The sequence below is a fragment of the Ursus americanus genome, chromosome 18 (genome assembly GCF_024610735.1).
Source record: "Ursus americanus isolate L20-20 chromosome 18, mUrsAme1.1.p, whole genome shotgun sequence".
In the NCBI taxonomy this organism is placed as follows: Eukaryota; Metazoa; Chordata; class Mammalia; order Carnivora; family Ursidae; genus Ursus; species Ursus americanus.
The window spans coordinates 19,409,640-19,422,660 of record NC_142144.1 but is presented as its reverse complement, the minus strand read 5'-3'; the positions used below and the strand labels follow the sequence as shown (position 1 = coordinate 19,422,660).

The 13,021-nt window shown below is 56.0% G+C and overlaps 1 protein-coding gene across 16 annotated transcripts in view; it reads left to right on the top strand.

The window, feature by feature from the left end:
* The window catches only part of ZNF618 (zinc finger protein 618), a 177,740-nt gene that overhangs the window by 120,052 nt on the left and 44,667 nt on the right, over positions 1–13,021 (top strand). For 13 of the 16 annotated variants that reach the window (XM_087869453.1, XM_087869450.1, XM_087869446.1 and 10 more), the window contains exons 4-8: positions 5,880–5,957; positions 6,534–6,572; positions 11,472–11,561; positions 12,489–12,524; positions 12,617–12,694. In XM_087869453.1, the coding sequence (XP_087725579.1) occupies positions 5,880–5,957; positions 6,534–6,572; positions 11,472–11,561; positions 12,489–12,524; positions 12,617–12,694 (321 nt within the window). Of the gene's footprint in view, positions 1–2,436; positions 2,533–5,879; positions 5,958–6,533; positions 6,573–11,471; positions 11,562–12,488; positions 12,525–12,616; positions 12,695–13,021 lie in introns of all 16 variants that reach the window. The other 3 variants (XM_087869445.1, XM_087869441.1, XM_087869454.1) reach the window with 2 other exon arrangements.

Genomic DNA, 13,021 nt, shown 5'->3' with positions numbered 1-13,021 from the left:
ACAGTAAATGTAAAAACAAACAATTATTGAAAACACACCTCTTAATGAAATGGAGCTTTGTTTCTTTTTCCATTGGCTCCTGTTTCTGTGAATTAGTATTTTTCATTGTTGAATGAGACAAGATTCAGCATTAATTTAACTCCTGTGTTTTGGTTTCCATACTTGTAAGTACTAAGAAAGCTTAATCATGTAGGTAAGGAACCAGGGATAGATGGAGTTTTGAGCGTCACTCAATTTTTAGAACTCTTTCCAAGTCGTGTGCTGAAAATCGCATGGGGTCTGTCATCAGATGCTGTTTGTAATGGTCTCTCTGCTGACAACTCCATTAGAATCTTCTTCAGTTTCGTTGAGAGTAAAGAATTGGAAATCACTCCAATATTGGAGTATTGGAGGTTCACTCCGATAGTTGGGATCACCTCTTAGCTTGGAGCCGTGAGATGGACAGCCCCCATGGGGAGCACCGTGGTGGGATTGGGAGGGGGTGAAGGAATCGTTTTGCTTGTAACGTGTCAGGGTGGGGGTGAGGGGACAAGTGGGAAGGAGATTGAGCTGAGTCCGGCCTCCCTGCCCACCGCCATATCTCCAGCACATTGATTTTAGGGAAGAATGTATTTGAAAGTTGATGATTGGGGTATTGATTCTCTTAAAACTGCCTGTGCCCACGTATCCCCAGGCCATTTGTACTCTACTCAGAAGACCCTGGTCCCAAGGACGTTTGGTCTGAGTCCAAGCCCTGAGAGCCTCAGGAAAGCCACTTGTCCGTGATTTACCTCTCCGGCTCCCTTGTCCACCAGCAGGCTCCGGGCCTTGCTCCTGCTGGGTCCTGGAACGCAGAGCGCTCGGTGCTCCTCGGCACCCCTCACCTTCTTGTGTTTTTCTTCTCATTCACCTGCTCCGGATTTCTGCCTCATTGCATTCTCTGTATCTAGAAAGGTGTCTGGCTTGTCTGGAGCTAGCTGGGCGCAGATGGTAGAGCCGAGGCTTGCTGCCCTCATTCCTTGTCCTCAGGGGCAGCTTTGCCTGCCGGAGCCTTCCCTGCTTCTTCCCTCCGTGGCCTCAGGAACTAGAGCCCCCTGGTCCCAGCTGGCCTCACCTGCTCTGTCCCGCCCTCTCCGGGAGGGAGCTAAGCCAGGCTCTCAGCCAAGTGCTTCCAGAAAATGCTAGACAGGTTCTGTTACTCAATGCCTGTGGATTTTTGTGTCACTGGTGACCGGGTTGGGAAGAGGAAGAGGCTTGGCCCCCGTGTGCTGGCATGCTCTTGTCAGCTGCCCCCAGCAGCCGGGAGAGAGGATAGGGGACTCTGGGAGTTCTGCGGTGGGACCGGATGTGGTGGGGCAAGTGTGGGAGGAAGGGGGTCGTCTGCCCTAGGGCACTAGGGGGAGCCCTGGGACTGAAGGGGAAGCCAGAGCTCCCTTGACATCCAGAGGTGACGTGGTATGGTGGCAGCGGGATGGCTCTGAAGGCCGGCCAGCCACTAGCTGAGTAGCCCACCCTGCACCACCTGGGCCCTAGAACATTCACTCGGTGAACTGGGTTTGGAGTTGTCCCAAGCACACCAGGACTTCTGGGAGGATGGAGGACGGGAATGAGACCTGGTGCACCCAGTGGATGGTAAATGTTAACAAGCACCAGCTCTCCTTGGTCCTTTCCCAGGGGTGTGGCAGTCACAGGCTCCGGATCACCGCCGATCTGAGCCGCTCGTGGCCGTCTGTGTGGTCCCTGCAGTACTTTCTTACCTCATCTGAGAAATGGGGCTGATAATCGCCTGTGTCTGCTGGGCACATGGCTGCACACTGGCCAGCTTCTGCTTCCTCACCTGTGCGTCAGGCTCGGAGGCCAGCCCTGCACAGAGACAAATGAGAGGCTCGATTGAAGTGCGTTAGGCACCTGGCACTTAGTTGGCAGTGGTGGTGACAGAGGACACAGGGGTAGTTAGCCCCGCAGAGTGAGGAAGCATGCCCGGCAGGGAGTCAGATGTGGGTACCAGGAAGTGCCCCCCTGCACCACACCGGGGTATGCAGTGGATGGGGTGGTGGGGGGAGGGGCAAGGCCGTAGCATAGGCAGGGCATAGCCTCCCTAGAGGGTCGTTTTGCTGGAAGGTTTTTGGGGAGAAATGTTAGAGCCCTACAATGGATACTTTTATGTTATATATGTCACAAGTTAGAATACAGAGAAAACATAAAACTTCAGGGGGATTTGGGCCTGTGGCTGCTGCTTTCTGCCATAGCCCAGCCTCCCAGGGGAGGTACGGATGCCCCCCCCCCCCCCCAGCCAGGACAAGTACTTCAGTGAAAATAGACCGCATGATCTTGGTTGTCCTTCTGTGTGCAAACGGAGAAGCCAAGGCCCTGCCAGCTCAGGTGACCTCTTTCCTTCCCGCACCTCCCAGGCACCCCCAACTTGAAGGGCTCTTTCTGATTTCTTACTTAATTCAGATGGAAAAGCGCCCGAAAGCAGCCCCCACAGTGGATCTGTGCGAAGCCGCTATTCAGGGACCTGGATTTTTGACCAAGCGTTGAGATATGCATCTGGTACGTGAGGGCCGAGGGGCAGGAGGATCTGGTCAGGGCCGGCATGCGGGTGGGGGCACGGCCGGACAGGGCCATGAGGGGCCATGCTCCTCTTCCCCGTCGCTGCCGCAGGACAGCAAATCTGAGCCTGCCAGGGTCCTGGAGGACTTGGCCATTGGAGGGATGACAGCGTGTACAAATCGGGAAGTCTGGAACATCAGGACCATTCCGGCAGCGCCTGCTATGGACTGCAGCTTTGAAACGAGCCAGGGCTCTAAGGGAGTTCTGTGGCCAAGCGTGTTGGAAGAGCTGGGGTTAAACAAGGTTCCTATAGGACCTCTCCTCAAGTTCTCCCTGCACCGTGCTTTCCCAAGACGGCCATGCCTCCCACCAGCTTGATCATGGGTCTTTCTTTCCCAGGCTGCGTTTAGGAAGTTGGGTTCTAAAGAACTCTGGAAAATGCTGATAGTAACAGCAGCTATGCTGTCCTGAGTGCTGGCTTTGTACTAGGTATAAGGCACAGTATTACTGCTCACAACCCTCCCCTGCCGAAGTGGGTACCATTTTCCTTTGTTTAGAGGGGAAGCCTGAGGGGATGAGTGTTCCCATGATTTGTCCAGGGCCCCTGGCTGCCTAGGTGGTGAGCCAAGATTTGAACTCAGGTGTGCTGACACCACCGCACTGTGGGGCTGCCACTCCCACGCCGCAGCCCCCAGCTGCCTGCGCATCCAGCCCCCCTGCAGACAGAGCACCTGGGCTCTTAGGGTGAATGGCAGTGAGGAGACAGCAGGACCTTGAACGCAGTCCTAAGACTCCATGCATGGGGCCAGGGCTCCCACTCTGCCCTGGGGAGCCAGGAGAGGGTGCAAGACTGAAGACCACGTCCCCTGTGACTCTGGTGGGGGGTTGAGATCTGGGAGCAAGGCTTCAAGGATCCTCAGCGCACTCTGTGGGTTGAGGGAAAATCCCAGAAAGCCGGTAGGGACCTGGCCTGCCTATCCACAGGATGAAGTGGGTGGGCAAGTGGGGGGACCTATTGCAGCCTGCAGTTATTACGCAGTTTGAGAAAGTCCTTAGATCATGGAATGTAGTGGAGAACCTGAGGCCCAGATCTGTGGCAGAGAGGGGGCAGGGCTGGGGCACAGAGACTTCATCGGGAAGTGGGTCAAATCTGAACCAAGTTTTGCCTCATCCCCGGCTGTGGTCTCTAGTCTTCTCGGGGGAGATTCTGCCTTCCCCGGGGTCCCTTCCCCTCCGTCTGCCCCTTTCCTTTCGCCTCTCCTGCCTGTTCATCCCCCTGACTTTAGCCCCTCGCCGTGGCTGTGTCAGGGTCCTGCACTGTGCCCACGAGGTTCGGTATGTCACTGTCGTGACCCCGTCGCCCTGCCTTCCCCTGGCCTAGTGGGCTGTCTGCCTCCTATCACAGAGGGCAGTGATCGCTCACGGACTTGCTCATGGTTGGGGCTCTGGTGCCAGGCACATTGAAGACGCTCCACAAATCCTCAGTTGGTTGAAGGGCGATTGGCAGAAACCACTGGAGAGTGGGTAGAGGCACAGGGAGGGGTCGGGGCCGTTATGACTCGGTGACAGAGGAGAAGAACAGCCGGACACCGTGAATTTATCGCGCCCCTGTTGTGTGTCAGTCACGGGGCTAAAGACAAAGAAATACAGTCTGATCTTTGCCCTCCCCATATTTATATCTTCCTCTGTGAGACAAGGGTTACACGCACAAAACCACTGGATAACAGGCTGCTCGGTTCCACGCTGGTGTTGGGATGACAGCGTCCCTGTTACGACCCACGGTGGTACGGCGGCGAGGCCACCTGTGTGGCATCCGGCTCCTGGGCTGTGTCTTGTTAATCCTAACCTCAGTCATGAGACGAAGGAGTCCCGTCCTGGTTTGCAGGTGAGGCCGCTGAGGCTCGGACCGGAAAAGGGATGTGCCTGAGGTCAGCTGGGGGCCGTGGCAGAGCTGAGTGGACGGCCCGACTCCATGCTCAGTGCTCCTCAGACTTAATCTGATACCTGAAGTTCGCACCCAGTAGATCAGGCCTCTGCCCCCAGAGGAGGCTGAAGGCGGTAGTAGCTGGTGATGTGGGCGCTCACTGAACACCTGGGCTCGTGGCGGGAGCAAGCCTGTCTTCACCTGGGTGCTGTTGCATGATCCGCCTCTTTCCTGTAAGGAAACTGAGGCCCAGCCAGTAAATGGTAGCGCTGAGATCCCCTCCCAGGTCTTACTCTAAGATCAGTGGTTCCCGAACCTGGTTGCTGGTCTGCTCAGAATCCCCTGAGGGACCCTCTTGAAAGAGGCAGATTCCTAGGCCCCTAGCTCCCGCCATTCCAGTGCACTGACCCTGGCGTGGGGTGAGGGCCTCTGCATCGGTGTGAGCTTCCTGGCCATTCTGTTAGGAAGGGCGCAGCTCAGACTCGGGTGGTAGCAGGCCTCCACGCCTGGGGCCCCTGCCTGGCTGGGTCCGACGGGCTCTGCTTGGCTTCCTGCCGTGGGCCTTTCGTGTGTGCTCTGCATGGGTGGGCTCCGCCTTGACCTGTCTGAAATGCCTACTGGGAACTCAGCCATTTCAGTCCCAGCTCCTGGGAGAAGGCCCAGCAAGAGGGCTGGGGTCAGGCAGTTACACCATGTCGGTCTCTGCATGTCTGAGAGAAGAAGAAAGCTGCTCAGCAGACTGCGGGGGGCGGGGGTGTGTGATCTCCCTGTAGGGCACATCTCTAATAAGGCTGGGCATTTCTAGGGGGGCTATAGGGCCACCCTGTGAGGTAGGCATTTGTAGCCCCATTTGACAGATGAGCAGACTGAGGCTTAATGTGTCTAAGGGAATTACCTAGGTTGCGATGCTGGTAAGTGGCAGAACAGGGACGGGAGTCTGTTCCATCTGGTTCAGAGACTATCCTCTTAACCTCTGTCCCATCTTGGCAAGGAGGAGAGGTAGAAGTTACTCGAATGCATGTTGATTTCCTTCCATGGATGCAGTTTATTCCTTATTTTGAAAGAGCACTTTTATGTTCATTTCCTTTTTCCTCTCAAGGAATAAGTATAAGAAAGAGTTGTCTTCTTCGTCTTACAGATTTGGAAACTGAGGCCCAGAGATGGGAAGTGACTTGCCCAAGGTCACTTAGAGTTGGGGCAAAAACTTGGAACTAGATCCTGGGCTCCTGACTTCCAGCTCGGCGCCATGTCTGCTGGTCCTTGCTGCCTCTCTGCTTACCGGGGCTAAGGCAGCCCACTGGATGACCCCTGCCCCCTTATCGTGGAGTTCCTGATACTTGGGGCCATCACTGTGGGTCCTGGAACCTCATAGTTGCACACGTTGGGTACTGACTGACCTGTCCCTTCCTTTCCTGTTTTCCAGGATCCTATGAGTGTGGAATCTGTGGCAAGAAATACAAGTATTACAACTGTTTCCAGACCCACGTCCGGGCGCACCGAGGTCAGTGGCGTCCCTGAGGCAGAGCCGAGGGCTGCACCTCCCCATTCTCTGCCTGGCTTGTAGATGTCCCCAGGACCCCCCCACCAGAGATCCAGTCCTCTCCCTCTGTCTGCAGTGGGATAGAGACCCAGGTGGAGGGAAGAGGCCCCCTTGACTTGGGAGAGCACATAGGGCCGCTGGGGGTTTGGGAGGACATGCCACCAGGCTTCGGCCACCTGTGCCCCTGCCTGCTCCACACGGGCCTGCATCCTCCCAGGATGCATCAGTGGCTCCTGCGGGAAGGTGCTCACACGTCATCTTGTGTGCTCCTCATGGCAGCCCCGGGAGTGGGGGCGGGGCGCTGTCTCTGTTCCGAAGATGAGGCTGAGGGGGCAGGACAGATGGTTCCAGGGAGGAAGGGCAGTGGGTCCGGGCCTGAGTGACAGCAGGGGGTACAGGGAATGGCTGTGAATGGGCACAGAGCGTCCTGGGCACGCGGTGGTGGGGTCACCGTCTGTCCCCGCTCCTCGTGCACTTTGCCATCAGCTCCGCCATGGGTCCAGTCCGCTCACTTCCTTCTCGTTTTCTCTCTTGCAGACACCGAAGCCACCTCCGGGGAAGGAGCCTCCCAAGGCAGTGAGTGTCTTCCCCTTGCTCTTGGCCCTCTCAGGACTGTCCCCAGGGGCCTGTGGGAGACACTTTGCTGTGGTTCAGGCTTTGGGGCCAGAGGGTCTTCATGACATTGTAGTGGGGTACCTCAGAATAGCCTCTCCCGAAGCGTGTTTGTGGCACACGTCCTGGGGAAGCCACTAGGTGTTCTGACAGTAATGAGTTCTGTGGCCCAGGAACCTGGGGAGGCCTTGAGTTCTGCTAAGATGAACATGTTTCTTTGTGGTAGACTTCTCAGGGCCCCTCACTGGCAAGCTCAGGGCTGATGTTTGGGAAATGCTACTTCCGGGGCTTATCTCATGAGCGCCCATGGGCACTCATCTCTGGGTGCGCTACCCCAGCCTGCCGCACAGGGCCTTGCCGTCTGAGGACAGTGTTCTGCTTGCCTTGCCCCCAGATCTAAACCCCCGGGCCTCAGAAGAAGCCAGATGGGTGTAGGCTGGGGTGGAACCTCTCCCCGCCCGGCGCACCTGAGCTCCAGAACCCAGCCATTCCACTCGCAGGTGTATCCCCAGCAGAACCGTGTGCACGTGTCCACCAAGAGATGGGAAGTGGATATTCGTTTTTCTCTTCTTAAGATTTTATTTATTTATTTGAGAGCGCACGTGTGTGGGCACAACTATGGGGAAGGGGCAGAGAGAAGCAGACTCCCCACTGAGCAGGGAGCTGGGAGCTCGATGCAGGGCTCGATCTCAGGACCCCAGGATCAGGACCTGAGCTGAAGGCAGACACTCAGCTGACTGAGCCACCCAGGCACCCGGGAACTAGGATATTCTTAGCAGCACCGTTTGTAACAGCGCCAAACCAGAAACCACCCGAGTGCCTAGCGTTAGGTGAATGGACCGATCAGTCGTGGTTTGTTCACGTGAAGCATGAGAAGGAATGATGTATGGCCGCACCCAGCCATGTGGGTTACCCACAGACAGAACGTTAGCAAAAGGAGTCCAACACGAGAGCCCCTCCTCTAAGATCTGTGTCCAGGAAGTACAAAACCGGGAAAGTGATTCGTGCTGGAAGAAATTGTGGTTACCCTTGGGAAGGGGTTTCTGGGTGCTGATGACACAGGTACTTCTGGTTTATGAAAATTGAAGGAGCTGGACAGTTTTCTGCGTTGGGGTCCGCAGACTCTTTTGTAGGGACCAGGTAGTCAATATTTAAGAGTTTGCAGGCCCGATATCTCTGTCCCCACCGCTCAGCTCTGCCAGGTAGCGTCGGCACAGCCAGAGATGATAAGGAAACGAATTTGTCGCCAAAACAGAGGGTGGGCAGGCCATAGTTTGTCAGCCCCTGTTCTTGCTGCCATAAAAGGTTTTCAAAAATACTAAACATGACTCCCCCACCCCCAAGAAAAAGTCCGAAACAAAGCAGATTGAGGAGCTGTGTGGGCTAACGCAGGGCCGTAATCGCACTAGGTCCAAAAAGCATTTCTTCTGAGGCCCTTTCCCATCCACTCTCTCTTTGGATTCCCACGTCATGCGAGACGCAAGAAGGGCCGAGGCTAAGCTTCCATTTTCTAGACATTCTGAGGCTTAGGTAGGCCAGACACCTGCCTGAGGACCCTGGCCCTATAGGAGGTGGTGTAGGCCTTTCCCTCCTCCTCGAGCTCTGCCCGAGCCTGGCCCCTGACCCCTGGCTCCCTTCTCCTTCAGAAGCTTCTTTCTCTTCCGGCTCCCATGGTTTGCCTGTGGTCAGCCACACATTTAAAGATCTTCTCTATTTATCTTTCCTTCCTTGGCTATTCTGGGCTCCTGGCCTCTCCGGCAGCCCCTCAATGATCCATTGTGTTCCATCTGGCTTCCATGGTTCCCGGAGGTCCCCTGGGTATAGAGGACTCTGTCACTGGGGGTATTTTTAGTTTTTCCATCACTTTTGCCTTCCTCCCTAGGGAGTTTTCTCCCCACGGCCACTGTGCTTTATTTTATTCTCAGTCCTGCACCCCTACTCTGACCCAAGCCAGCAGTGCCTGCTCCGAGAGCCCGGCGTCCTCACACACCAGCCTCGTGCCAGGAGCCTGACCATGGAGTCCTGGAGCCAAAAGCGTTGTGTCGAGAATACCACGTCCAGCCTACCCATTTTGCAGATGAGGGCACTGAGTCCCAGAGAGAACTCCCGCAACTTGTTAAGTGATGGAGGTGGGCCTAGAAACCAGGCCTCCCACCTTCTAGTCCAGGGTCTTTCATTTAGTTGTTAGAAAAGTTGTACAGTCCGGAAAGGAGGCATATATATATACCCCCTCACACATCTCTTAGCTAAGAAAATAAAAGATTAACTCCACGTCCAGTTCTCTTGCTGCTGTTACATCGATTCCCTTTCCAAAACAGTATTGGATAACATTTACCGAGTATTTGGTGTCTGTTAGGCATTGCACTCGCTCATTCTTTATTACAACTCTGGGAGAGGAAGGAACAGTCACTTCCATTTCGCAGATGAGAAGACCGAGGTGCAGAGATTAGGAAGTGTGTGCAACGTTAGTCACTCTGGTTGGTGGCCGAGCCGGGTTGGTCAGGCAGCCTGACTCTGAGCCCGTGTCCCCAGACCGATTCGCAGTGCCATTGCTAGAGATCCTGAGCTCTCTTGGAGGCTCTGAAAATGTAGTTTCACTGACCGAAAATCATTTTGCCTTTCTTCCTTTGGGGCTAACTCTTGTCCTGATCTGCTCCTGCTTTACGTGGGCCCGGGAGTGTGGTCCCTGTCGGCCCTGAGAAGGAGAAGTGGGTTGGGTTCTGCAGGGCAGGGCGATGGCGCTTCTCAGTCAGAAAGCTGGGGGTTCTCGTTTTCTTGGAGGTGGTGGGAGGGCCTGTGTGAGCAGAGTTGGGAGAAGGGCTGCCGGCAGCTGTGGACGGCGACCAGCGCTGGCCAGCAGGGCAGAGGCATTGCAGGGCCAAGGCCCCGTCTGGACCCAGACCTTGGACGGCCTTGACTTCTTCACCTGTGTTCCCTGGTATCCAAGAGAGAATGATGGTCCAGGTGGGACATGATGGGGTGGTGTGGGGAGGGGAGAGGTTATTGTCTAGGCTGGATTGAAGCTAAGCCAGGCTTGGAATCCTAGAATGGCCAGCCTGGAAGAGGCCATGGGAATCAGCTCCGTACCACCCTCCTATCCCCCCAAATTAGGGGGAAAAGAAGGGAAGCTGAATTCTGAGGTGGGGTCAGCACTTGCTGGCAGTCTGTGTGAGGCAGAGCAGGACCAGGCCTCTCCTCCTCCATACTCCCTCATCTCCCCCCACCACTGCCTGGCTGGTTCAGGTGTGGGCATGGAGGTGGCAGGGCCTGGTGGGATGGTGGCATGCCGGGTCCCCAGACCCTCAGAAGTACTGTGTGTGCTGATGCTGTGTGCGCCTAGCTTGGGGACCATTTAGTCTCTATGGCCCTGGCATCTGCCAGGGGACTTTGAGAGCCTGCAGGTGCAGTGGAAGAAGTGGGGGCAGAGGCAAGGAGAAGGCTGATGTCATCTGTGCCCCTAAGTTTGGCTAAGCAGGGACCAGAAAACTTCCCGTAGAATTGCCTGGCGTTGCAACCTTGGGATGGAGGGAGTCTCGTCAAATCCTGTGTTTGAGTGCTGGGGAGGAGCAGAAGGGCCAGAAGGCTGGTGCCTCTGTCCTCAGTGGAAGGAGGCTTGTGCAGACGGAGAAGGGTCATGTGCCCTGACGTAGCTATGCCATGGAGTTAAGCGACTCTTTGAATCTTGATTATTCCTTGCCCCACTGTGCAGCCTTGAGCAAGCCATTCAGTCTCCCTGTGCGGGCCCTCGTCAGGGAGATGGGAGTGAATGGGCCATCCCTAGATCTGCCCAAGGAGTACACACGGGAGGTCCATGCTAGTGAGTGGTGAGAGCAGTGTCCTGGGTGAGTCCGGCCTCAGAATTTGGATAGCCCCAGGGATCATTCAAAATCTGGCCCTGTTTTCGTTAGCTATGGCTGTGTAACACGTTTTTCCCAAACCGAATGACTTTAAACCAACGTTGGTTATCTCCGTTTGTGTGGTCAGACCATGGGTGTGGCTTCCCAGGGTCCTTGGGCTGTGGGTGTCCTGAGGCAGGGGAGGTGTTGGCCAGGGCTGTGGCCTCCTCTCAAGGCTCAGCCAGGGAGGGAGCTGCTTCCACACTCACGTGGCTGTTAGCAGGCTGGGTTCTTCCCAAGCTGTGGGACTGAGGGCCTCACTTCCCCACTGGCTGTTCACCAGAGGCTGACATAGGGTGCTCTCTCTGGGGCAGCTCACAAGAGCGAGACGGTGTGAGCGAGACTGAAAGTCACGGTCTTTTGTAACCGAATCTCAGAAATGACATCCCATCACTTTATCACATTCCCTTCATTAGAAACCAGTCACTAGGTCCAGCTCAGGCTTAAAGCGAAGGGATCACATTGGGTGTGAACGCCAGGAGGCCAGGGTCATTGGGGAGCTGCCTACCACAGGCCCTCCTAGTGGTGGTGGGGCTTGGGACGGGTCCCTTCTGACCCTCAGTCTGCACAGGTGTTCAGTGGGTTACTGCTTCCTGCCTCAGTCACAAGGACTAACAGGAGAGGCAGAGGAAGTGCCCCTCCCGGCCGCTTGCACTTGCAGCGCCCAGGAAGCGGCGGCTGCCATGATGGTGACGCTCACGTGACCTCAGGGAGGGAGGTGGGGCCGGGCCCTTGGGAGTGGGATTGGAGGTGGGTTTGCAGGTTGCTTCAGGGCTCTCCTATCTCCTTGCGTGGAGAACCCTTAACACTCCCAGGACTGACTGTCCCTGGGTCACCAGTTGGGGCCGGTGTGGGCTGGTCCTTTGTTGGTTCCTAAGGCAGAGGAGCCCCCCCTCCCCCCGCCAAAATGCCCTAGCGCAAGTGACCGAAGTCCTGGTAACTGCATGTGTCTTTCCATCCCCCACAGATAATTTCAGGTACACGTGTGACATCTGTGGGAAGAAGTACAAGTACTATAGCTGTTTCCAGGAGCACCGGGACCTGCACGCCGTGGATGGTGAGTCAGGCCCCTCGCTCCCAGGGAGGAGTGTTGCACGAAGAGGAGCGCCCCCACCGCCAGGGCTGCTCGTCTGGCCCCTCCCCCCTCCCGGTCCATTGTCCCCTCTCCTCCGCCCCAGAGGAAGGTCAGGCAGCAGTCAGACCACGAGGGGAGTGACTGACCCTTGGGGATTCTGGAAGAGAGAAGGTCCCCGTCATAGTCCATATATTCTTCTGATTAGGGTAACCCAAGTGAAATTGCCATTTTTGTAGGTCAGAATCCGTCGAATTTCAGCAATTTCATGTCGATGCATTTTACGATTTCATACTGAGTATTCACATGCTCTGATGAAATTAAACCAGTTTTTTAAAATGAATGATGGTATTTTAGTGTCTTAGGTTATAGAGTTAGAAATTAGAACAATAAATTTAGGTAATTTATTTTTAGAATCTCAATCCTAGAAATAGGGTCTTGGACCTGGAAAGGATGGAGGGGGCTCCTTCTCTAGCCCCGCACCCTGGCCCGTCACAAGCTGTGACAGCCAGGCCCTGCCACCCAGTGCCACTGGCTTGTCGTTCTTCTTATCCCCTCTTTTTCTCCCAACTGGTCTCTTCCTCTTTTTCTCCTGTCCTGGCCCCTTGAGTTGCTGCCAGGATCCAGAGACAGGCCAGGCAGATGGCATCTGCCCTCCTCCAGGTTGGGCCCTAGCCCACGGGGAGGATGAGGAATGGAGGCTCAGGCTGCATCCTGGTGGGGATGCGCCCTCCTCTGGCCCCTGGTTTTCTGGGGTGTCCACACTGGCCACGGCGGCTCTCCTGGGTCCCAGAGGCAACCTCTCCGGGACAGAGGCTGGGAGCATTGGGCAGAGGCAGCCGTGGGCAGGGACTAACAGGGCTCCTGTTTGCTTCTTTCCTTCTGCGGCTGCTGCCTCCCGCCTGGGCGCAGTGTTTAGTGTGGAAGGGGCCCCCGAGAATCGGGCAGGTAAGTCCTTGGTGACTGCCCACCTCCCTGTCCCCGGCTGGGCTCCCAAGACCTGGTTACCAGGGCTCTAAGGGCTGTGTATTCTCCCACAGACCCCTTCGACCAAGGTGTTGTGGCCACTGACGAGGTGAAGGAGGAACCCCCGGAACCATTCCAGAAAATTGGGCCAAGTATGCGGGCCTCTCTCTGGGGGTGGGCTGGGTGGGGAGTCAGCTGGGGGCTGGCTGCGGGTGGCGGGGTGAGTCTTGCCATTGGAAGGGGGTGACATCACTCATCCTGTAACAGTGGTACTGGCGCCTGGCTTCCTTATACCTCACTTTGCCCACCTGTCAAATGGGCCAGTCTTAGGACTTCCACTTTTGAGGAGCAGCAGAACAGCACAGGGTCAAGGTCAGGGCAGTGAATGTAGCACATGCTTGGTGCCCTGGTAGTCTGTTAGCCGTCCTGAGCCTCGGCTCCTCACCTGTCAGTGAGGACTGCATTTCCCCGAAGGTTTG